This window comes from Cetorhinus maximus, chromosome 7 (assembly GCF_964194155.1).
Source record: "Cetorhinus maximus chromosome 7, sCetMax3.hap1.1, whole genome shotgun sequence".
NCBI classification, from domain to species: domain Eukaryota; kingdom Metazoa; phylum Chordata; class Chondrichthyes; order Lamniformes; family Cetorhinidae; genus Cetorhinus; species Cetorhinus maximus.
In genome coordinates, this window is record NC_135885.1 from 23,928,199 (window position 1) to 23,950,731 (window position 22,533).

General features: G+C 38.9%; 1 protein-coding gene across 4 annotated transcripts; it reads left to right on the plus strand.

Annotated features, from left to right (window-relative positions):
- The first annotated feature begins 1,654 nt into the window (after positions 1-1,654).
- On the plus strand, positions 1,655-22,533 carry alg8 (ALG8 alpha-1,3-glucosyltransferase). Of its 4 annotated transcripts, XM_078545203.1 has the most exons (14): positions 1,704-1,797; positions 2,442-2,538; positions 6,930-7,008; positions 9,030-9,223; positions 10,882-10,991; positions 11,716-11,783; positions 11,948-12,074; positions 13,486-13,589; positions 15,227-15,347; positions 15,640-15,779; positions 15,990-16,129; positions 17,505-17,602; positions 19,949-20,021; positions 21,325-22,533. In XM_078545203.1, exons 2-14 carry the CDS (start codon positions 2,525-2,527, stop codon positions 21,557-21,559), a joined length of 1,503 nt encoding a protein of 500 aa, XP_078401329.1. In that variant the 5' UTR covers positions 1,704-1,797; positions 2,442-2,524; the 3' UTR covers positions 21,560-22,533. The 4 variants fall into 4 exon arrangements, with proteins under 4 accessions (XP_078401331.1, XP_078401328.1, XP_078401329.1 ...); XM_078545202.1 differs by lacking the exon at positions 2,442-2,538 and having other exon boundaries at positions 1,659-1,797; XM_078545204.1 differs by lacking the exons at positions 1,704-1,797; positions 2,442-2,538 and adding an exon at positions 5,164-5,346.

Below are 22,533 nucleotides of genomic sequence, written 5' to 3' on the forward strand. Positions count from 1 at the left end.
TGCGGATGCTGGAAATCCAAAACAAAAACACAAATACCTGGAAAAACTCAGCAGGTCTGGCAGCATCGGCGGAGAAGAGCACAGTTAACGTTTCAAGTCCTCATGACCCTTCAACAGAACTAAGTAGAAATAGGTAAGGCGTGAAATATAAGCTGGTTTAAGTGGGTGGGTGGGGGGGGGGAGTTGTTGGGACAAGCAAGCAGTGATAGGAGATAACCAAAAGATGTCACAGACAAAAGAACAAAGAGGTGTTGAACATGGTGATATTATCTAAAAGAATGTGCTAATTAAGAGTGGAGAGCAGGACAAGCAAGGTAGCTCTAGTGGGGGTAGGGTGAAATAAGCAATGGGTGGAATACATTTAAAAATAATGGAAATAGGTGGGAAAAGAAAAATCTATATAAATTATTGGAAAAAACAAAAGGGAGGGGGAAGAAATGGAAAGGGGGTGGGGATGGAGGAGGGAGTTCAAGATCTAAAGTTGTTGAACTCAATATTCAGTCCAGAAGGCTGTAAAGTGCCTAGTCGGAAGATGAGGAAACGCAAACTGGAGGAACAGCACTTCATCTTCCGACTAGGCACTTTACAGCCTTCTGGACTGAATATTAAGTTCAACAACTTTAGATCTTGAACTCCCTCCTCCATCCCCACCCCCTTTCTGTTTCTTCCCCCTCCCTTTTGTTTTTTGCAGTAATTTATATAGATTTTTCTTTTCCCACCTATTTCCATTATTTTTAAATGTATTCCACCCATCGCTTATTTCACCCCACCCCCACTAGAGCTACCTTGCTTGCCCTGCTCTCCACTCTTAATTAGCACATTCTTTTAGATAATATCACCTTCAACACCTCTTTGTTCTTTTGTCTGTGACATTATTTGGTTATCTCCTCCCATCACTGCTTGCTTGTCCCAACAACATCCCCCCCCTCTTCTTCCCCCCCCCCCCCCCCCCCAACCAGCTTATATTTCACCCCTTTCCTATTTCTACTTAGTCTTGTTGAAGGGTCATGAGGACTCGAAACGTCAACTTTGCTCCTCTCCGCCGATGCTGCCAGACCTGCTGAGTTTGTCCTGGTATTTCTGTTTTTGGTTTGGGATATCATGCGGTCGTGAAAAGTGTGATATACAAGCAAGTCTTTTTTTATTCACCTTCAATGACTCCTGCTGGAAAGGATTATAAATGTCAGTTCGGACTTATCTGCTTTGACCTCTCCTCCAGCCTATCCATTCCTCCATCTCAAATGATTGTTGACACTCAAAAGAGTGACCATTTGTTTCAGGTACCAGAGAGGTGCAAATATCCATCGAGATGCTTGCCAAGCTAAGCTACCATCCTGGGAATAAGAACTTTGAACCTTGTTTGAGTAATTTGGATAGCTGTTGCTTATTTGTCAACAGAAGTTGCTGTCATTGCCTTGAGAGAAACAGGTTTCAGGCTACCACTTGCAAATTAGCAGTCCTGACTTATTAATTGTATCCCACTGGCCTCTAGATTACAAGATTTAGTAAATCTTTTAAAATAAAAATACTTTAAAAATGATGGAATATTTTATCGATGTTACTTCAGAGGAAGAAAAGTAACAGGTTCCCATCAAGTTGTTAACTTTTTAAATGCTGCAGTGTTGCCTTCACTTTTGCAGTCACTCAGTGAGTTGCTTTGTTCGCACCAGCTGCATTGTGAGTTTGAATAAAGTTGTGTGAAAGAGCAATGGCGGCGCCCAGTGTGAGCATTTGGAGCTGGTTTGCGCCGCTCGCCTTCGGTGTGACCCTGTTAAAGTGTCTGCTTATCCCTGCTTAGTAAGAGCTACCCCCAGATACGGGGTCTAATCTTTAAACTTTTTTTTAAAAATTGTATTATTCGCCACCCGGACGGACGGGTCTGGGCAGAGGAGGGGCCTGTAGATGCGGCTGCTTTAGTTTAAGGGCTAATATCTTTAAAATGTATCTTTAAAATGAGAATTTCGTCAAATGTTGCTGAAAACAGGAACGCGCTGTAAGGGTTATGTTTTAACGCTAAAATTAAAGGTTAGACGTTAGACGTGCATACAATAACGACTTCATTGTCACCAAATCTGTTTTTTCCCCAGTGTTCTCCATTTCAACAGCTTCTCTGGGGATAATGAGTATCGTCCAGTACTTTATACCCAAATGAGCAGTCTTGTGTGTACCTATGAATATTACTGTCAGCTGCTTAAGCGATGGGGTGGGGGAGACAATGACCTACTCAATCTTGTGCACTCATGCATACGCTTTCCTGTCAGCTGTGGCTCAGTTCATAGCACCCTCGCCTTTGAATCAGAGGGTTGTGGGTTCATGTCCCACTCCCGGAAAACCAAGAACTGTGATTGTACTCGAAAGAAGTTGCAATCTGTGACTGTTGGTAACTCGAAAGAGTTTCCCTGGCCATTAATTCGGATTTTTTTCTTCTCTTTCTTCCCTAGCTGAGGGCCTCTGCATTCCTCTATTGCTACCCAGTAAGCACATTACAATATTCCTTATTGTTGAAGAGCACCCAGCCTATTTAATGCATCTAGCCAGGTCAAGAAGATCCTATCTGTTACAAACCTGTGGGTCAAAACTGCCCCTTCATTGTGTATATGACTCACTATCGCATTGCAAAATACATTTATCCAGTGAGTCATCACAGTGGATGAAGGGCTACACCTTTAAACCAAATTGTGTGATTCTGACACTAAATCAAAAGTAAAATAGGTTCTGCTTGTATCTGTGATTCACTACGTGGAACGCAATAATGTTAAAAGTTACATTGAGTATTTTAGCTACAGTGTTTGAGCCTTTTTGTTACAAGAACTTCAGTAGGCCCTTGTGCCTGTTCTACCATTCAATGAGATCGTGGCTGATCTCTGACCTAACTCCATATACCTCCCTTTTCTCCATATTCTTTAATACCTTGGTTAACAAAAATCTATCAGTCTCAGATTTAAAATTAACAATTGATCTAGCATCAAATACCATAGAGAGTTTCTAACTTTTACCATGATTTCTGTGTAGAATTGTTTCCTAACTTCTCTCCAGAAAAGCCTGGATTTAATTTAAAGGCTATGTCTCCTTGTCCTAGATTTCTCAGCCGACGGAAATAGGGTAGAAAGAGAGAAACTATCAGTTTCCCTTAACATTTTGAAAACTTTGATCAAATCACCTCGTAATTTTCTAAATTCCAGGGAATACAGCCTTGGTTTGTGTAATCGCTCTTCATAATTTAACCCTCGGAGTCCAGGTATTATGCTAGTAAATCTATGCTGCACTCCTTCCAAGGTTAATGCTTAGCATATGCTTTCTATAGCATGGTGCCCAGAACTGAATACAGTACTCCTGGTGTCTAACCAGGACCTTGTACAACTGTAGCATGACTTCTAACCCTTTGTATTCTATTCCTGTAGATCAGCCAGCATCTCATTATTCATTTTGATTATTTTTTGCACCTGTCCATGACATTTTATTGATCTATGCACATGGATCTCTAAGTCTCTTCGGACCTCAGAGCTTCTGGTTTTTCACCATTTAAAAAGCACTCTGATCTATCCTTTTTAGATCCAAAATGGATGACCTTCCTCTTGTCTATATTTCAATCTATTCGCTGCAGTTTTGTCCATTCACTTAATCTAGTAATATCGTTTTTGTAATTTTATGCTTCCATTCACACTGCTTACAAAACCATTTATCTTTGTGTCATTTGGATATGTGGCTCTCTATTCTGTCATTGAAGTCGTTAATAAAGTGAATAGTGACGCCCCCACACACATCTCTGCGGGACTCCACTGGTCACATTCTGTCAATTTGAGTACCTTCCTGTTACCCCTGCTCTTTGTTTCCTGTTGCTCAGCCAATTTCCTAACCAAGTCAGTATTTTTCCTCAATTCTGTGACCTTCAATTTTAGCTAACAGTCACTGTGAGGGACATTATTGAATGTCTTCTGGAAGCCCATATGAATAGCATTCATACGCAGACCCCTGTCCACTACTTTAGTCACTTTTTCAAAAAAAAGTCAATCAGGTTCATCAAGCATGACCTGCCCTTTACAAATCTGTCTCCGCCTGATCAGTTCAAAATATTCAAGGTATTCAGTCCTTGTATCTTTAATTATAAACTCTAGAAATTTCCTGACAACAGATGTTAGGCTAACTGGTCTATAATTTCCTGGCAGAATGACATGTGCAATTTTCCCATCTAAAGGAATGTTTCCTGAATCAAGAACTTTAGAAGGTTATAATTAGGATATCTATAATGGTCTCACCTACTTCCTCAAAAACCCTGGTCCTGGGGATTTGCTTCTCTTTAATGCTTATGTTAATTATGTTGAGTCCCTGTCCCTGATTCAATGCTAGTTTTCTTGGGATGTCCAGCATGCTGTTTTGTTCCTCTACTGTGAATAATGATGCAAAGTTTAGCACATTTACCATTTCCTTATGTTCATTTATAACATCACTTATCAAATTTTAAGGAACCCATATCGCTCTTAACCACCCTCTTTTCCCTGATGTACTTGTAAAAGTATTTTGTATTGATTTTGATGTCCCCTCAAGTTTCTTTTCTTATCTTTTTGTGGCTCTTGCTATCTGTTTTGTCACCCTTTGCTGTTCCTTGGATCTTCTCCATTGTCTGTGCTAATTTCCCCATCCTGTTTGCATTTTCTTTTAATTTTATGTTGTCTCTTAAGTTGTCTGTGGCAATTAGGTATTTGGTACTTAGACTTTGTGCTCCTTGGAGGTTTAAATTGGTTCCACATTACATTAAGTTTTTTTTTTCTACACCATCCAGGAACAGCACCAGGCGTACCTTAAAAAAAAAAAGAGGTGTCAACCTGGTGAAGCTACAACACAGGACTACTTGCATGCCAAACAACATAAACAGCGAGTGATAGATAGAGCTAAGTGATCCCACAACCAATGGATCAGATCTAAGCTCTGCAGTCCTGCCATATCCAGTCATGAATAGTGATGGACAATTAAACAACTCAGCGGAAGAGGAGGCTCCACAAATATCCCCATCCTTAATTATGGGGGAGCCTGGAACAGCAGTACAAAAGATAAAGGCTGAAGTATTTGCTACAATCTTCAGCCAGAAATTCCGTGTGGATGATCCATCTTGGCCTCCTCCAGAGGTCCCCTGCATCACAGTTGCCAGTTTTCAGCCAATTCAATTCACTCTACGTGATAGCACGAGAAGGCTGATGGCACTGGATAGTGCAATAGCTATGGGCCCTGACAATATTCTGGCAATAGTAGTGAAGACTTGTGCTCCAGAATTTGCCGCGCCCCCTTGCCAAGCCATTCCAATATAACTACAACACTGGCATCTACCCGGCTATGTGGAAAATTGCCCAGGTATGTCCTGTACACAAAAAGCTGGACAAATCCAGCCCGGCCAACTACTGCCCCATCAGTCTACTTTCGATCATCAGTAAAGTAATGGAAGGGGTCATCAACAGTGCTTTCAAGTGGCACTTGCTTAGCAATAACCTGCTCACTGAAGTCCAGTTTGGGTTCTGCCAGGGGCACTTTCAGCTCCTGACCTCATTACAGCCTTGGTTCAAACATGGACAAAAGAGCTGAACTCCCGAGGTGAGGTGAGAGTGACTGCCCTTGACATCAAGGCTGCATTTGACCGAGTGCGGCATCAAGGAACCCTAGCAAAACTGGAGTCAATGGGAATCCAGGGGATAATTCTCCTCTAGTTGGAGTCATACCTAGCACAAAGGGAAATGGTTGTGGTTGTTGGAGGTCAGTCATCTCAGCTCCAGGACATCACTGCAGGAGTTCCCCAGGGTATTGTCCTTGGCCCAACCACCTTCAGCTGCTTCATCAATGACCTTCTTTCCATCATAAGGTCAGAAGCGGGATTGTTCGCTGATGATTGCACAATGTTCAGCATCATTCACGACGACTCATACTGAAGCAGTCCATGTCCAAATGCAGCAAGACCTAGACAATATCCAGGCTTGGGCTGAGAGTGGCATGTAACATTCGCGCCACACAAGTGCCAGACAATGACCATCTCCAACAAGAGAGAATCTAACCATCGCTCCTTGATGTTCAATAACATTGCCATCACTGAATCCCCCACTATCAACATCCTGGGGGTTACCATTGACCAGAAACTGAACTGCACTAGCCATATAAATACTGTGGCTAAAAGAGCAGATCAGAGGCTAGGAATCCTGCGATGAGCAACTCACCTCCTGACTCCCCAAAACCTGTCCACCATCTACAAGGCACAAGTCAGGAGTGTGATGGCATACTACCCACTTGCCTGATTGAATGCAGCTCCCACAACACTCAAGAAGCTTGACACCATCCAAGACAAAGCAGCCCGCTTGATTGGCACCACATCCACAAACATTCACTCCCTCCACCACTAACGCACAGTAGCAGCAGTGTGTACCATCCACAAGATGCACTGCAGGAATTCGCCAAGGCTCCTTAGATGGCATCTTCCAAACCCACGAACACTACCATCTAGAAGGACAAGGGCAGCAGATAGATGGGAACACCACCACCTGGAAGTTCCCCTCCAAGTCACTCACCACCCTGACTTGGAAATTTATCGTCGTTCCTTCACTGTCACTAGGTCAAAATCCTGGAACCCCCTAACAGCACTGTGGGTGTACCACACCACATGGACTGTAGTGGTTCAAGAAGACAGCTCACCACCACCATCTCAAGGGCATTTAGGGATGGGCAATAAATGCTGGCCCAGCCAACGAAGCCCGCATCCCATGAATGAATAAAAAAAAATAATGTTTACAGTTCGTTTAATTGATGTGCAGGTGATCTTCAGCAAAAGTGACCATTAAGCGATAACAACTGATTAGGTGTATTTATTATTTCAACAGTCTTGTTTGGGAAATTTATGTCACTGATTTATTTCCATGAAATGCTTAATTATTATTTGACTATTTCATTTGTAGTCATTCAACAGACTTTGAAGTCCACAGAAACTGGCTGGCAATTACTCACAGTTCACCTGTTTCACACTGGTATTATGAAGTAAGTCTTTATTCTGTAAAGGTAGCTTTATGATATGTGAAGGATAAGGGTGTCCAATGATAATTCAGTCATTTCCGTCCTGTCCTTTCAGTCATGATATGAATGAGAAAGGCCATTCAGCCCATTTTACTTGGTGCATTCAGAAGATCTGCATTTTGAATCATCAAAACATCCAATTGTTTCTTAAATGTTTCCAGACTTTTTCTTTCTCCAGAAACTCTTTCCATGAACTGAACGCTTTTATATGAAAGCTGCAGTCCCAAATTTGCCTTCTGTTGGCTTAGACCTGTGCCCACTTACCTTACCACCATTGTTTAACTTGATACAATGTCCTGAATTTACTGCTACTACCCCACTTGCTAACTTAGATGCCTCTTCGAAGTCTCCTCCATTTACCAGGATAAAATGTACAAATTGCTTAATTATTTCATTGTGAATCAGTGCTCTGATTCTAGGGATCAGCCTTTCCCCCTCTGTGCAACACCTCCTTGGCTTTATTGCCTGATTTGTGTCTGCATGATGAATCTGGACACAATACTCAAGGTGCATTTGGAGCTAAACATTGTACATTGGGGTAAAGCCTGGAATGTTTTTAAATGCTTAAATATGCCTGGTTTCTTCATCAAATGTAGCTTTCAACTGCAGCAATGTTAGAGGGCACAGCGTGCAGCTGTGATTCAGTCCTCTTTTTAAAACCATCCATTCTGTTCTTATTCTTATAATATTTTAATATGAAAATAGAATATAGTTAAATAGATAAAACTAAAAACAGTATAGGAAGCATCAAATTGAAGTTGGAACATAGGCGTTTCTCTGCTGTATAGATGACACAAACATAGGCACTGTTATGACACCACAGGCAGGAAGAAGTCATTACAACATAAGTTTACGTGTATAAGTAGTTCTTATTTTAAATGTGGGGCATAGGAATTTAAAATTGACAAGAGTAAGCTGTAAGATTTTTATTATATTAAATGGATAATATAAAATCCAAGTGATATAAAAAAAATTAAGAACAAAATATGGCTTTAAAATGGTGACAGAATTACTTTTGCTCGTTTTGATCCAATTATCTCTTGTCCTTTTAAACCTTTTTCATCAGTAGCAGAGTTGGTTGACTCCCCTTATGCAATGCTATGGGAAATTGATTGGTAAATAGAAACAGGTCAAACACTGAATCTAGATTTCAGCTATTTGTGGTAAATATATCTATTTTTAAGGCAGAGGCAGATTCTTGACTAACGGGAGTCAAAGGTTATCGGGTAGGCAAAATGTGGGCTTGAGCCCACAATCAGACCAGCCATGATCTTATTGAATGGCGGAGCAGGCTTGAGGGGCCAACTGTCCTGCTCCTGCCCCTGATTCATATGTTTGCATGCCATTCTGCATTCTTGATTGAAATTTTTAAAATTCTGTAGTTTTCTTTTTTAAATCTGCCTAATTAGATTTGCCATGGACATTCCTGCAGAAAATATAGACTGCTACTGTTCACCAATAAATTGTATTTGGCTATTCTATAAACAAATTGTAACAAAACCTGTCTGCCTTTTCTCCTTGACTATCTCCCTGCAAAACCTTTAACAGAAGCCTGTTAACAATGATTTCAGTTGAGCCTGTGATGGAAGGTGGCTAGAAAGTTGAAAAAAGACAAATTTAAGTGGGTAAGGGGAAAGAACAGAGAAGCGGGAGTCGAGACATTGCTCTTTTCACAAGTCACTATATGCATAGTAGGTTAAATCTATAGCTTTCTCCTGCATTGTAACATTATGTGGTTGCATAAGACCACTTATGGTAATAGCCATTAGCAAAAATAATCATTTAACCAAAATCTACCAAATGCTGCATTTGTCATGATGTTTTCTTGAATTTAATAAACATCATCTTTTAGTTGATCCAAAATACTGAATTGTAAATGCAATTATTAACTTTATTAGTAACTTTTGTTTTCTTCTCTCTCTCCATTACTCCTCATCCTTCTGTTTCCTCCACCCACCCCTCCCCACCTCACCCACCAAATGTAGGCAACCTCACAGTGGACTTTGGACTATCCACCATTTTTTGCGTGGTTTGAATATCTACTCTCCCTCATTGCACAGTATTTCGATAAGGAAATGCTGGTTGTCCAGAACCTTAATTATGCCAGTAACGCAACAATCCTATTTCAGCGACTTTCAGTCATCCTCGTGGATATTGTATTCATTTATGGAGTAATAGAGTATGTTTTAATATTACCTTTATACTTATTTTAAAAATGCTCGTGTTCTATGTTAGTTGTTTAGCAAGTATAAGAATTTGATAGTTAAACATCAGTAATCATAAAATATTTGTAAAACCACTAACTCTGAGAAATGAAAGATCACTAAATGTTTGAAGTGTTGATTTCAAAAATTATATTTTCCTATCCTATCCTGAAAGTGATAACTCTTTTTGAGATATGGTACCATGGTTACTGGTACTATTCTAATATCAAGCCCAAATGGTTATTTTTCATCTTTCGTGTCAGTAGTCTATTCAACAATGAAAGAGCGTTTCCTAAGCATAGTGAAACTCATCTGATCTCCACATGTGCACTTTCCAGTGCGGATCAGCCTGTTGAAATTATAGGCAATTGCACTATTCCAACTACTGCCCTGCCCAGGGTGAGTTCAGCTAACTCGACATATATGGGATTGAACATTGGAACCTTTGTGTGGCTCAGTATCACGCTGGGTAATGTATTAACCACTAAGCCGTCTGAAGAGCTTAATTTTAATTATTTATAATCACATCAAGTCAGCCAGCAATATGACTGCTTAGCTTTCAAACAAAGGTGTACAGTCAGTCTCAAAAAGCGTCTGGCGTTGCAGCTCATTTGTCACATCTCAGTAGGGAGTGTTCTGTTTGCATTTGGCTTTGTGTTTTGAAAGAAAAAGCTAACAAAATAAAATCATGGCTCCTGGTGCCTGGTCATTGCTGATGAGAAATGTATATCTCATCCTAGTTCCTGTGATATGGGAATAACGATGAGGATAGTGCAACATAAAGAGACTAATCAGCAGCCATTGTTTTAAATACTATTTAATATTAATCCTCTACTGCTTTGAGTTATCAGTCACAGTTACGCTGTTAAAGAGGGAGCTGGGGTAGAGTCCAGGTAGTTCCCATGCTATCCATGTAGGTTCCATATTCTCAGCAGCTAGCTGAAGAATATTGTTGTTGGAAAGTTGAAAGCTGGTCACCATGCCTCTTACCTGAGAATGGCACATGACCAAAGAAAGGTCAATGGAAAAGGAGAACAATTCCACATACATTAAGTGATATATTCTCACCCTTAAAAATGTATTTATAGTGTTTGTTTTAAGAAGTTACATTAACGGCAAGCCTTTCTGTTTGTCCCTACTAACATTTTCCATCTTAATTCTGGTGTTTTAAATATTTTTAAAGGCATGGATATCTTTGGAATTAACTTTGTGACCTTTTTAAAATTACATGATCAAAAGGCAAAGCAAAATCCTCTACTCATTGCTTTGTACCATTTTTCCTATTGCAGTTGGAAACTCTCCTAAGATTAGGGGAAAGCACATCAGCGCCTTACAGTGGCTGGTGATCAACATTACAAGCTGTTTTATTCTTTAGAAATGCCACATTCAGAATATACTGTTATGGTCCTCCTACAGTATGTACAACTATAAAATGTGCAAAAGAAAATCCCTCTCTTGCTATTTCTTTCCATCAGTTTTGCTGTCTGCACAGTAACTGCAATTAGAAAGCAATTCAACACATGATCCCAGAGGTGAAAGATGTGTGTTAAACCGCTACACTATCTAGTTCTCGGTAGAATAAAATGAAAAATGAATAATCTGTAAGAGTATTTTTATTTGTCCTATTTTAAAGATGTTGTAAGTGTGTAAATAGAACAAAAGAATCAAAGGAAATGATGGAGAGACCAGCTTTTATACTTGCAGTGCTGTTACTTTGGAACTTTGGATTATTGATTGTTGATCGTATCCTTGCATTATAAAGTACATCTTTCAAAACAACTATTGAGTAATATTGCATAGATTCTAATGCCTTAAGTTAGCTTCACTTTTCTCACTATGACAAAACATTATTGTTGTTCCTGGGTAGTTTTAGTCCGTGAATATGATGTGCTTTAACTTAAATTAATTTACAACATTTTAGTCTATTTTATAATGGTAGAGACTGTGGGCATATTTATTGTTAAAATTTATTATTTTAAATCATTACCACCATGCTATTGGTGGTGATAGTAAAAATGAGTTTATTTCAACAGCACTTCATCTAGAGGACTTTATTTACCTGATAGTTTTAATATCTTTATTGCTTAACAAAGTTGTACCATTTGCTAATGTGAATGTTTTTTGTGGTATCCTGACTAATAGCACTGCCATGTGGTGCAATAGTTAATGATAGGACATTGCAACATGCCCAGAATCCCACATACTGCTGCTTTCCTGCTCAGAAGCCACTTTGGAAGGGTAATTTCCACAGGATCAGAGCTTAGAGGGAGATTCATCTTGAATGACATTGATAGCGGCCAGAGAGCAGATTTCCTTTCGTAGATTTGGATGGTGCGTGATGCGGGGAGAACTGGGAAAGAAGCGTTGACCTTATTTTGAAAAAAAAAACTTCTGTGTTTGTATGTTTTGCTCTCTTTTCCAACTCTAACACATGCATAAACAATATTATTCCTTAATTCAAATCCAGATATTCATTTTCAGTACAATGGTTTCTTATTTGGTTTGATGCTTCTTTCTGTTGCAAGGATGTTTCAGGTAATTTGAGAATTTCAGTCTAACAACTAACAAGTAGTTGAATGCTGTTCTCCTCAGTGCTTGCTGAAGGTATGCATTAATCACAGGAATGTGAACAGACTTAACACTCATGTTAGAAAATAACACAAAGGACTCAATACCTGAAATATTTGGTTTTATTACAGGGAAGACATTTGGAAAGTGCATTACTATTTGCAATCCTGATGAACTTTAAGCATATTTTTCTGTATGTGGCTCCTGCCTATGGTATTTACCTACTACGTTCATACTGCTTCACTGAGGACAAACTAGGTATTGAACCCTTTTTTTTTAACCATTTGAGATAATATACAGCTATGTTTAGTTCTTTAGTGGACTTTCATTTGTAAAGTAAAAAGCAGGGAACAATTATGGGATTGGTGCCAAGGAGAGCTGAAAAGAGCAAAAAACATAAAATCAAGAAAAGTGGAGTAGAAAATTACATTAAACCAGACGTGTCCTTTGTGAAATGATCACAAGATAATTACAGATGAGGAAGGCTCAGCTAAAATTCATTCATCGAGAATGATCCCAAGGTCCCTCTATTGCAGTATCTAATTGCTCCATAAAAAATTCCATGGTTTTTCCAACCACTAGGTGTCCCGCAAAGGCACTATAGTGATATGATACAACTGAGTGACTTGCTAGGTGACTTCAGAGAGCAATTAATTATAATTAGTATCAGAAATTTACAGAAATCATGTTTTTGGTATCTAAGATGAGTATTTGAAAGCTAAATCTTTAATTCCTGCTGAATTTGTATTCCTATGTTCATTTTTAACCATTGTGCTTCTTTGTATAGGCCAAGTTTTATTTTATTTTGCCTTTTAGCATTCTGATTCATTCTTGTGCTCTCATTTTTTTGTAAAGTAGTTTTGCCATAAGAAGCATTTTTACATGCTGACCGATTCAGGAAAATTCCCCCCTCTCTCTCTCTCTCTCAGGCAACCAGTTTTCCTTGGGTTGCAGCCTGATATTAGTTTAAAGAAGCACTGACATAGAAATTTCATAATTTCCTCAAATATTTAACTAATTTTCCATTAAATATTCTGATTACCTCAACTGCAATACACACACATACAGTAAGCATTGGAGACCCTTATAAATTGTTGCATGAAAATATTTTTTTGACTCTGTCCTTCATCCTAGTAATGTTAACATTATTGCCTTTTTTTATGAATTTATTGACCAATAATACCATTTTAATGAATGTTCCCCAAAAGTTCAAGAATTGTTTTATGACCATAATTTTTCCAGGCTCAAATATTAGGGTTAAGTGAAAATGGATATGTAAACTTGTTCTGCTGATGTTGTGAAAGTTTTTTTTCCTGTTAAAGATTAATCATTAAACTTTTTCAACTGTGAATTCGCCAGTCTGACATTCGGTCATGGTAACCTATTCAAACTGACTACCCCAGTGTGGCACTCTGTGTTTATATAAAAGTATTTGTTTAAAGAACCAAGTGAAATGGATAGAACAAAGATGAGGAATTCCATCACAATATTTGGAACCATCTGATTTTTTTTTTAAAGGGGTATGGATGGTGAATATTACCTTTTGGTATTTGAAATGCCTCTTGTCATTTAATTTTGTCATTGCCTGGCTTGTAACTAATCAAACCTTTTTTTTGTAATATCCTCAGCTTATAATTTGTCATTATTGTTTCTTGTGTTTATTTTTAAGATGGATCTATCCGGTGGAGGAGCTTCAGCTGTTCCCGTCTTTTTGCCTTGGGATTTATAGTCTGCTCTGTTTTTGCTGTTTCTTTTGGACCCTTCATAGCCATGGTAAAGATGAGCTTGATAAATTGAATTTAATGCCCTTTTCTGTACTTTATACTTCACTGCATTTGAGCTGTCATTTTGATGTTCTCTGATTCCCATTGAGCACTGTTTTATTTATGTAGCTGAAAATTGTGCAGTCCTATTGCAGTATCAGAAGACTCCAGTGTCAAACTCATCGTCGTGTTTGTAATTTGTTCCCTGTGGACATTAGCCCAAGAGTAGAAAGCATACTTGATATACTGGGGGACGTCTAAAGCAACTCTTAAAGGGCTGCTGAAATTATTTACAAGGATGCAGGCACTTAAAGTGGCTTTGTATCAGGGCAAAAATTATTTTGGCCTTGAAGGCTATGTGCAGAGTAAGAAACTGGAAGATAAAAGTCGAGATAGTAAATTGAGTCATTGGGCAAACAGTAGAGGGCACAGTAACGGATTCACTATCATGGATGGATGAAGTACACCTGCTATTGCATGAGGTAGGTACAGGAATGTTGTTTCATTTGGCACTCTAGGACACCCTCCCCAAAGGCAGCAGCACATGCCCAGAAAGAGGTAGCAGCCAAGTTGAAGGTTGCATACATTATGTACAAGACTTGGGAATAGAGATGGCAGAAGACACCATACTTCTAGCAACCTGACGAGATAAGATTACCTAGTAGCATCATGAAAGAAGATGGATGAGCCAAAAACGTTTGCCACATCATCAACCTCTTTCACATTTACTGTTTGTCCATGCCAAGCCCAGTATATTCCCACAGCTCATGTATACCATGCTTCAGTAGGGCAAGCATTTAAATTGCAAATTATGGTTGAAAGCTTTACCATGCTGACATCTTCTAGGTGCTGATGGTGTCATCAGGGAGGATGGCTTAGAGGAGCTACTGAATTGGACGATGTGAAATCTTGAGAATGGTTATAATAACAATGTTGCTGATATAACAGATATTAATTCCTGTATCTTTAATTATGTAAATTCAGCTCTTTTACTCTTTTTGACCCAACGACAATGAAGAAATTACAATACATGTCCAAGTTAAGATGGCGTGTGATCTTGAATGTTGACTTGGAGGTTATACTGTACCCTTGCATCTACAGTCCTTATCTTTGAGTGTCTGGGAAGTGCTGTTGATGGAACCTTGACATTTTGCTGCAGTACATCCTGCAACGATGGTATGCCAGTGGTGGGGAAGGTGGATATTTAAGCTAGTGCATGGAGTACTGATCAAGTGGATTACTTTATCCTGGATGTTGTTAGCTTCTTAGTATTGTTGCAGCTGTACTCATGATGGCAAGTAGAAAGTATTCCCTCACACATCCTTTTTGTGCGTTGTAGGTGGTAGAGAGGTTTTGAGAGTAAGGAGGTGAGGTAAGCCACTCATCACAGAATAGCAAGCCTCTGGCCTGCTCTCGTAGCCATAGCATTTGTGTGACTGGTTCATTTGAGTTTCTTTCCTCATATTGGGCAGAACATCAGCATATGTTTAATTTTAAAATAACTAATAATTTAAAATAAATGTTAACATTTCATATATCAAGTAATATACCAGGCATTACTTAAAAATATGATTCTGCAGAAAAGTTTTGAGGCAAAGATACAGAATTCACAAGCTGTTTATTTATTGATGTTTATTTCTTTTCCAGGGTCAACTGCCTCAGGTGCTTGCACGACTTTTCCCCTTCAAGCGAGGTCTCTGTCATGCATATTGGGCTCCAAATTTCTGGGCTTTGTACAATGTGGTGGACAAAGTATTGTCTGTCATTGGTACGGTCTAGTTACATTTATTGAACATTTAACACATAAACATCTAAGACATTTAGCGTGCTGGTCTCTAAGACATAGTGAATGATATGGGGAATAAATTCTTTATCTGAACATTGAAAACTAACAATTACCCAGGAAATTATATTTTCATAGTCCTGATGTTTACCAGATCAAAGTTCGCTATCTTGCCAGTTGCTGGTGCTATTTCTGTAACTATCATATTAAATTATTTTATCAAACAGAAAGCTAATGTTCCAAATAACTGACACATAATTTTCATTTACCCGTACAGATGTAAAGTTACAACTACGGGATCCTACCAAGCTTTCAAAGGCATCAATGACAGGAGGTTTAGTGCAGGAGTTCCAGCACACTGTCCTACCTTCTGTGTCACCATTCACAACATTGGTCTGTACATTGCTTTCAATAATGGTCAGTACCAGCACATGCTTTCTCAATGAAACATGATTCAGTTGCGATTCTTTGGTCTTTATTTTATTTTTTGGCATTGGTTGATTTGGAGATAGTAATTTTCACTTGATGAGATGAGTTTCCTGCAAAATGGCCAGTAGAGAACATTAAATGATTTTTGCTTCAATTATTAACCAATGTCTTATACCTCTCCATTTCTCTTGTTTCAAGCCTGCTATTCTCCATCTTTGGTTAAGACCTCGAGGACCGAGAGGGTTCCTTCAGTGCCTAATCCTTTGTGCATTGGGGTCGTTCATGTTTGGCTGGCATGTGCATGAAAAGGCCATTCTCATCGCTATACTACCTTTGAGGTATCTTAAATTTGTTAGCTTAGCGATGCTGTTTAATACTACTGTAGTAGTTTTTTTAATATCAATAATGGAGATTCTGCTACAATGTTAGAAGCAGAAATGTTTTACAAAGATATTTAAATTAGATCTTGATATAAGGAGCCCCTCGGGAACGAATGGGGTAATGAGTTAGTATATGCAAGGGCCACAAGCCACTGGTAATACAGCCCCTGACGTCCGAGCACCTCAATTATATTCTCGCATACGTTTCTTATTTGCTGGTTTGACCTGTTTGTGTCTTGTGGGGCTGGAGGTTTAGCAGCAGGTAGCATTGTTGCTTCACTGGTGAATAAATCTTAAATCAAAACATCATGGTCCATTAGTTTTAACAACTGCAACATATGCTAAATCAATGGAAAAGTGGATTTCAATTTTAAGTGACCTTTGAGGCTCCGCGGTACTCACCAAATGATTGGGCACTCCTGGATTTGCACTCTGTCCGTTAGCTCTGGGACCTAGATTTAAGTCCTAGTAGGATGGAAATCTCTTCTCGCTGATGGCTGTAAATGCATGAAATGAGTTTGGGCCCTTCAGTCCAGCTCACAGAATGGGATAAAACAAAACTGACCATAATTTGACACCAAACATGAATAGCTAATCTGGGAAATAAAATTGTCACATTTGTGTAGCCAACCATGCTATTCCATTCATCCATCCATGTGAAGCAAGCCCATATGCTGAGGTACTGGAAAAACATCAGTTACCCTGTACAGTCAAAATTGTTACTGTGGGACAACCACCTAAAGTTCATTGATGTGCTCTAATATGTTTAGTATTACAATTTAATATACTAAGACTGTTGGAAAGCACAGTAATAGGATTGGTACAGGATTTATTTCTAAAGGTGCAATTATTTTGCCCTTTTTCATGATATTAGAACGTGATTTGCAATGACTGAAAGTGGTAATATAACTTCAGAGTCAAGTTGGTGATCCTTCTCCTGATCACACAAGGCCAGAATCTAAGTGCTCAAAGCAAGCATCATGTATGGCTTAAGTCCAGCCCAGTGCTAAGTACTCTAAAGTACTCAGTTGGCCCATTGGATATACCAGAACCAGAACTTTATAAACTTATTTTCTTAAGCTTATTCCCTCTTGTTATTTTTAAAATTTTTCAGAAAATAATTGACTCCTATCCTTATCTCATGACACTAAGTAAAGCTGGTGCTGGAAAACATTCATCCTACACAAGATGTGATTCCACCCCCATAATATACAGTAATGTTGGAGTAAATTGGTTATCCTATGAAGCAAATAAAATAGCAGTTGTATCAGAGTTTTTCTCAGTTCCGAAGAAGCTATTCTTATGTTGCAGTATTTTTCTTTTAAATCCTTAGTCTGTTTGCTGTGGAAAGTAGAAAAGATGCTGGAACATATCTCATCTTAGTAACAACAGGGCATCTTTCCCTCTTCCCACTCCTCTTCACAGGGCCAGGTAAGGATAAGATGCTCATTTACATTTTGAAACTTCTTTTTGTGGACGCACGAAACAAATAGATGCACTTTATGCACTGTTGCCCCTCGCTTTAAGAATGAAATGAAAATATCTTCAGTTTCTTTGACTTAGTGACTTTGCCTGGTAAAATGCTATGATGTACGACCAGAATGTTAAACTTCTTAAAGCTAGTTGGTGAAGGAGGAGACCAGAAGTCAGTCTTTACTCAGTTTTAGATCTATTCACAAAGTGAGACATTAAAAATGTATAGCTCCTAACTCTACATCCCACCACTAAAGTCAATAAGTGTCTATTTATACTCTTGTGAGTATACCTAATAGACAAATTAACTAATAATTGAATTAACTAATTAACAGCCCTTTTTTAAACCATGACCAGGGCTTCGTCCCTAAATGGTCACGAGTCACCAACCTTTCAGTTAACAGGTGAACGCACTGACCTGTTTCAGCCAACTGGCACCACCCACACAATGAGTCCGAGTTGCTGTTGTATATTGTAGTCTGGAGCAGTAGAGGCTCCAATTTTTTTCCTTTCCATCACATGGCTGACCAGGAATCTCTCCTGCTCTTGCTGCCTGCCATAGGCATATTTTGGGAGGATTTGCAGATTGACCCTCAATCTGTTTGACCACATTATGAACACACCAAGTCCTGAAGTGGGACTTGACTCTGGGGCTTCTGAATCAGAGGCAGGGATGCTACCACTGCACCACAAGACCTCCAGTCTCTCTTTATACTCTTTCGAGTAGAACAATTAAACAAATCAACACATTAAGTAAATAATTAACAGCCCCTTAAAAGGAAGTGTCTCTTTATAGCTTTTTTAAAGATCGACCTAGGACCTCAATTATTTACAATCTATATTAATGACTTGGAGGAGGAGGCAGAGTGTAATGTATCCAAATTTGTTGATGATACAAAAATAGGTGGGAGGGCATGTTGTGATGAGGACATAAGGAATCTACAAGGGGATATAGATAGGTTGAGTGAGTGCGCAAAAACTTGGCAGATGGAGTTTAATGTAGGAAAGTGTGAGGTCATGCACTTTGGCAGGAAGAATCAAAAGGCAGACTATTATTTAAATGGAGAGAGACTCCAAAAATGTGCAGCACAGAGGGATCTGGGTGTTTTTGTGCAAGAAACACAAAAATTTAGCATGCAGGTGCAGCAAGTAATTAAGAAGACAAATGGAATTTTGGCCTGTATTGCCAGAGGATTGGAGTTTAAAAATAGGGAAGTCTTGTTTCAAATGTACAGGGTGTTGGTGAGGCTGCACTTGGAATACTGTTTTGGTCCTTGTATTTAAGAAAGGATATACTGCCATTGGAGGCAGTTCAAAAGAGATTCACTAGGCTGATTCCTGGAATGAAGGGCTTGACTTATCAAGAATGGATAAACAGGTTAGGCCTTTATTCATTAGAGTTTAGAAGAATGAGGGGTGATCTTATTGAAACATACAAGATTCTGAGGGGGCTTGTCAGGATAGAAGTTGAGAAGATGTTTCCACTAGTGGGGGAATCTCGAACTAGGGGACATAGTTACAGAATAAGGGGACACTCCTTTAAAATTGAGATGCAAAGGAATTTCTTTTCTGAGAGTAGTGAATGTCTGAAATTCTCTACCTCAGAGACTTGTGGAGGTTAGATCACTGCAAGTATTTAAAGAGGAGATAGATTTTTGAAATGTCGGGGAGTTGAGAGCTATGAGGAGCTGGCACAAAAGAGGAGTTGAGGCCTGGGGCAGATCAGCCATGATCTTATTGAATGGGGGGCAGGCTTGAAGGGCTGAATGGCCTACTCCTGCTCCTATTTCTTATGCTCCTAACCTGTCAATATAAACTATAACTAAATTCCTAGAATAAATTTGATCACTTTGGCAGTGACCCGATGCAGCCTTGTAATTCATTTTCCATGTCTCATAAACATGCAACATGGTTCAGAATTATTAAGAATGCTTATTTCTTTCCTGTATATCTAGGAACCATTTCTAATGCAAAATTGGCCACAAGAGGTTTGTGGTCGGTAGAATGTTCATTTCTTTTCTGCATACCTAGGAAACATTTCTAATACAAAATCGGCCACAAGAGGTTTGTGGTGGGTAGTATATTTCACACTAAAGATATCATAAACTGATTCCATGCTTTTTGTAGGCAATGAACTCAAAGGCAGAGAACTGGGGCTATGAATATCTAGCCTTATCTTCGACTGTTCCCTTCAAGTGTGACCTCTTGCTGACAGCGTAGGACTGGTGAATTTACTCTCATATGTAATGCATTGTATTCAGTGCAATGTTTTTGATTTTTGTACTGGTCTTTTATCCTTTATAGAGATGCCACTGAAAATCTGCCTCATGCTGCTGTTCACTGTATATAGTTTCTCTGCGCTGCAAGCTTTGTTCAGGTGAGTTGAAATGCATCTATCCCTCCCTAGAAATCAGTGCTAAACATTCTGCTATAGAGATTGTGATGGTTCAACGTTTTCAATATTTAAATGGTGTAATTACTGTTTAAATGGGAAAGAAAGTCTAGAGAGAGATGCATTTTGTTGAAATGACTTCCTCAATTTTGTAAAAGCTTTATTTTATCCGCATGGAAACCTAAACGTTCCTACCTTTTGGGCTGCCATAATATGACAAATAGGTAGCATCCCTGTGCATCTTGGAGCAGCTCCATGTGGAACAGTAAACAGGGTTTTGAGAAATTACTTAAGACTGAAGATTTCTTCCTTTCCTTTTTGTCACTTTAAAACAACTCCAGCTCAATGTATTTATTTATTTTATTTTAAGTAGTTTCCTTTTTTATTATCATGTTCTTAGTTTGCCCAAATGACACACCATCCCTCAGTGAAGTGTACAGGGGAGCTGCTCCTGAGCTTTACCACTGCAGTCCTCAATCCAGTTGATAGGAAGCATCCTGGAGCACCTTTTCCCTTTCTGTCCCAATCATGTTTAAGTATCCAATCTCCGCTTGGCATTGCTCCCTGATGGCGCAGCCCAAGGCCTTTCACAGGGAATATTAGCAGACAATTTTTGACACTGAGCCGCTTAAGGAGGTATTAGGACAGATGGCCAAACTCTTCGTCAAAGAGGTCGTTTTGAAGGAGCACTTTAAAGGATGGAGAGGCTTCAGGGAATTCCACAGCTTCGGGCCGGGATAGCCTAAAACAGCCCATGGTGGGGAAAAGGAACATATTTTGTTGCTCCATCCTGTTGCACATGGAGCTCCAAAGAACTGTTCCACTGCAACATTTGAGCAAGTATTATTCTTTATAGACAAACTGGAAATGTACAGCGGGCCTGCTAGCATTTATAGAGAAAGATTCTCTTGTCTTTCAGATGCTGATTGATTTGTTGTATATTTACAGCAATTTTCTTTCTTTTTATAACTATTCTAGATGGGAACTAATGCAACAAGGGCATAATATGCTGTCTAGATCCATAGACATTTACCCAGAACATGCTGACAGGGTACAATAACCTCTCTTGGTTTCACAATAGCTAAAACGATGTGCTCTGTTGGACACTCACTGGGTCAGCTGAGCTTCATCTTAACTAGCCATATCTGCCTCATCTTGTTTCCACAGAAGTTCCCACAAAGTTTCGGATTCCATTTAAATATTTTCAATTTTAAACATTAAGTTTATTGGGTTAAAAAGTATATGTGGTAAATCCACTAAAATCTAACTGAGCTTGTTCCCTATCTAGGAAAGAGGGATCACTTTTAAACCTGCCTGAATTCATCTACCTCACCGGTCTTATTCCCCTGCAAGTTACTTGTGAGATCATTTATCCCCTAACGCCCTGGCACCAGAGGTTTCCCTTTGTGCCACTGTTGCTCATCTCCGTATACTGTTCACTAGGAGTTATCTACTCTTGGATTAAACTGTACATTTCAGTCCTGAGGGAGCCAAAGACTGACAGGAAGTTGAAAGAACAGTAGTCGATGGACTAACTTTTTTGCTTTATTTGGATGTGTGAATATGCTGTTAACTTGGAGTTACAATACTGGAATCATGGCATGGACACAATACAGGAATCATGGCATGGACACAATACAGGAATCATGGCATGGACACAATACAGGAATCATGGCATGGACACAATATGGGAATCATGGACATAATGCAGGGAGCGTGGACGTAGTCCAGTGTTGGGTCCTTTGCAGCTGTGATGCAGACCTTATTTTACTACAGATTTTGAAAGCACTAGTGCTGGGAGGGGCATGATATTTCAATTATGGATATATTTTCAGTACCCTTAACAATAATTGCATGGTATTGTGTCTTTGTTGATGTTTAAGATTAATTTCATTAGCCTGAAAAACCGTGTCCTGGTGATTAAAGATTTGTCTTTTTTTTGTCAACCTACCCACTTTATACCATTGGATGCTAAATTCTTCCACTGTATTTTGTGATGCAAAGTTCAGTATTTTGTGACTATTAATTATATTGATAATGAATTTTTAAATAATAGATCAGCTTCACTCCTGCAAGAACTGCATTAATCTTTTTTTTTTAAAGTTGAGATATACCCTAGACCTCCAAAAATTTATACAAGTCTGTTTTGGTTGAACATTTTTGAAAAACTTCTACAGATATGTCAATCGTTAGTTTTCTCTTGAGGACCAAAAATGTTTCTGTTATGGATATCAGCTTATGTGTATGTTCCCCATTAATCTTTGTACATTGTGAATTGTAAATGTAACATGGAAAGGTGCTTATTTTATAAATGGAATCACATCGGAGTAACTACAATCCAAAAACAAAAGAATTTAAGTGCAGAATAGATTTATTTTCTTATTTTGTATAAAGGATTGCCAGTGAAAGTAGGAACACTTGGTTTGACATAATTCAATCCCAAATGGTTATTGTGAAATTCATTTTATGTCACTTAAATGAAGGAGATTGTTTTTTT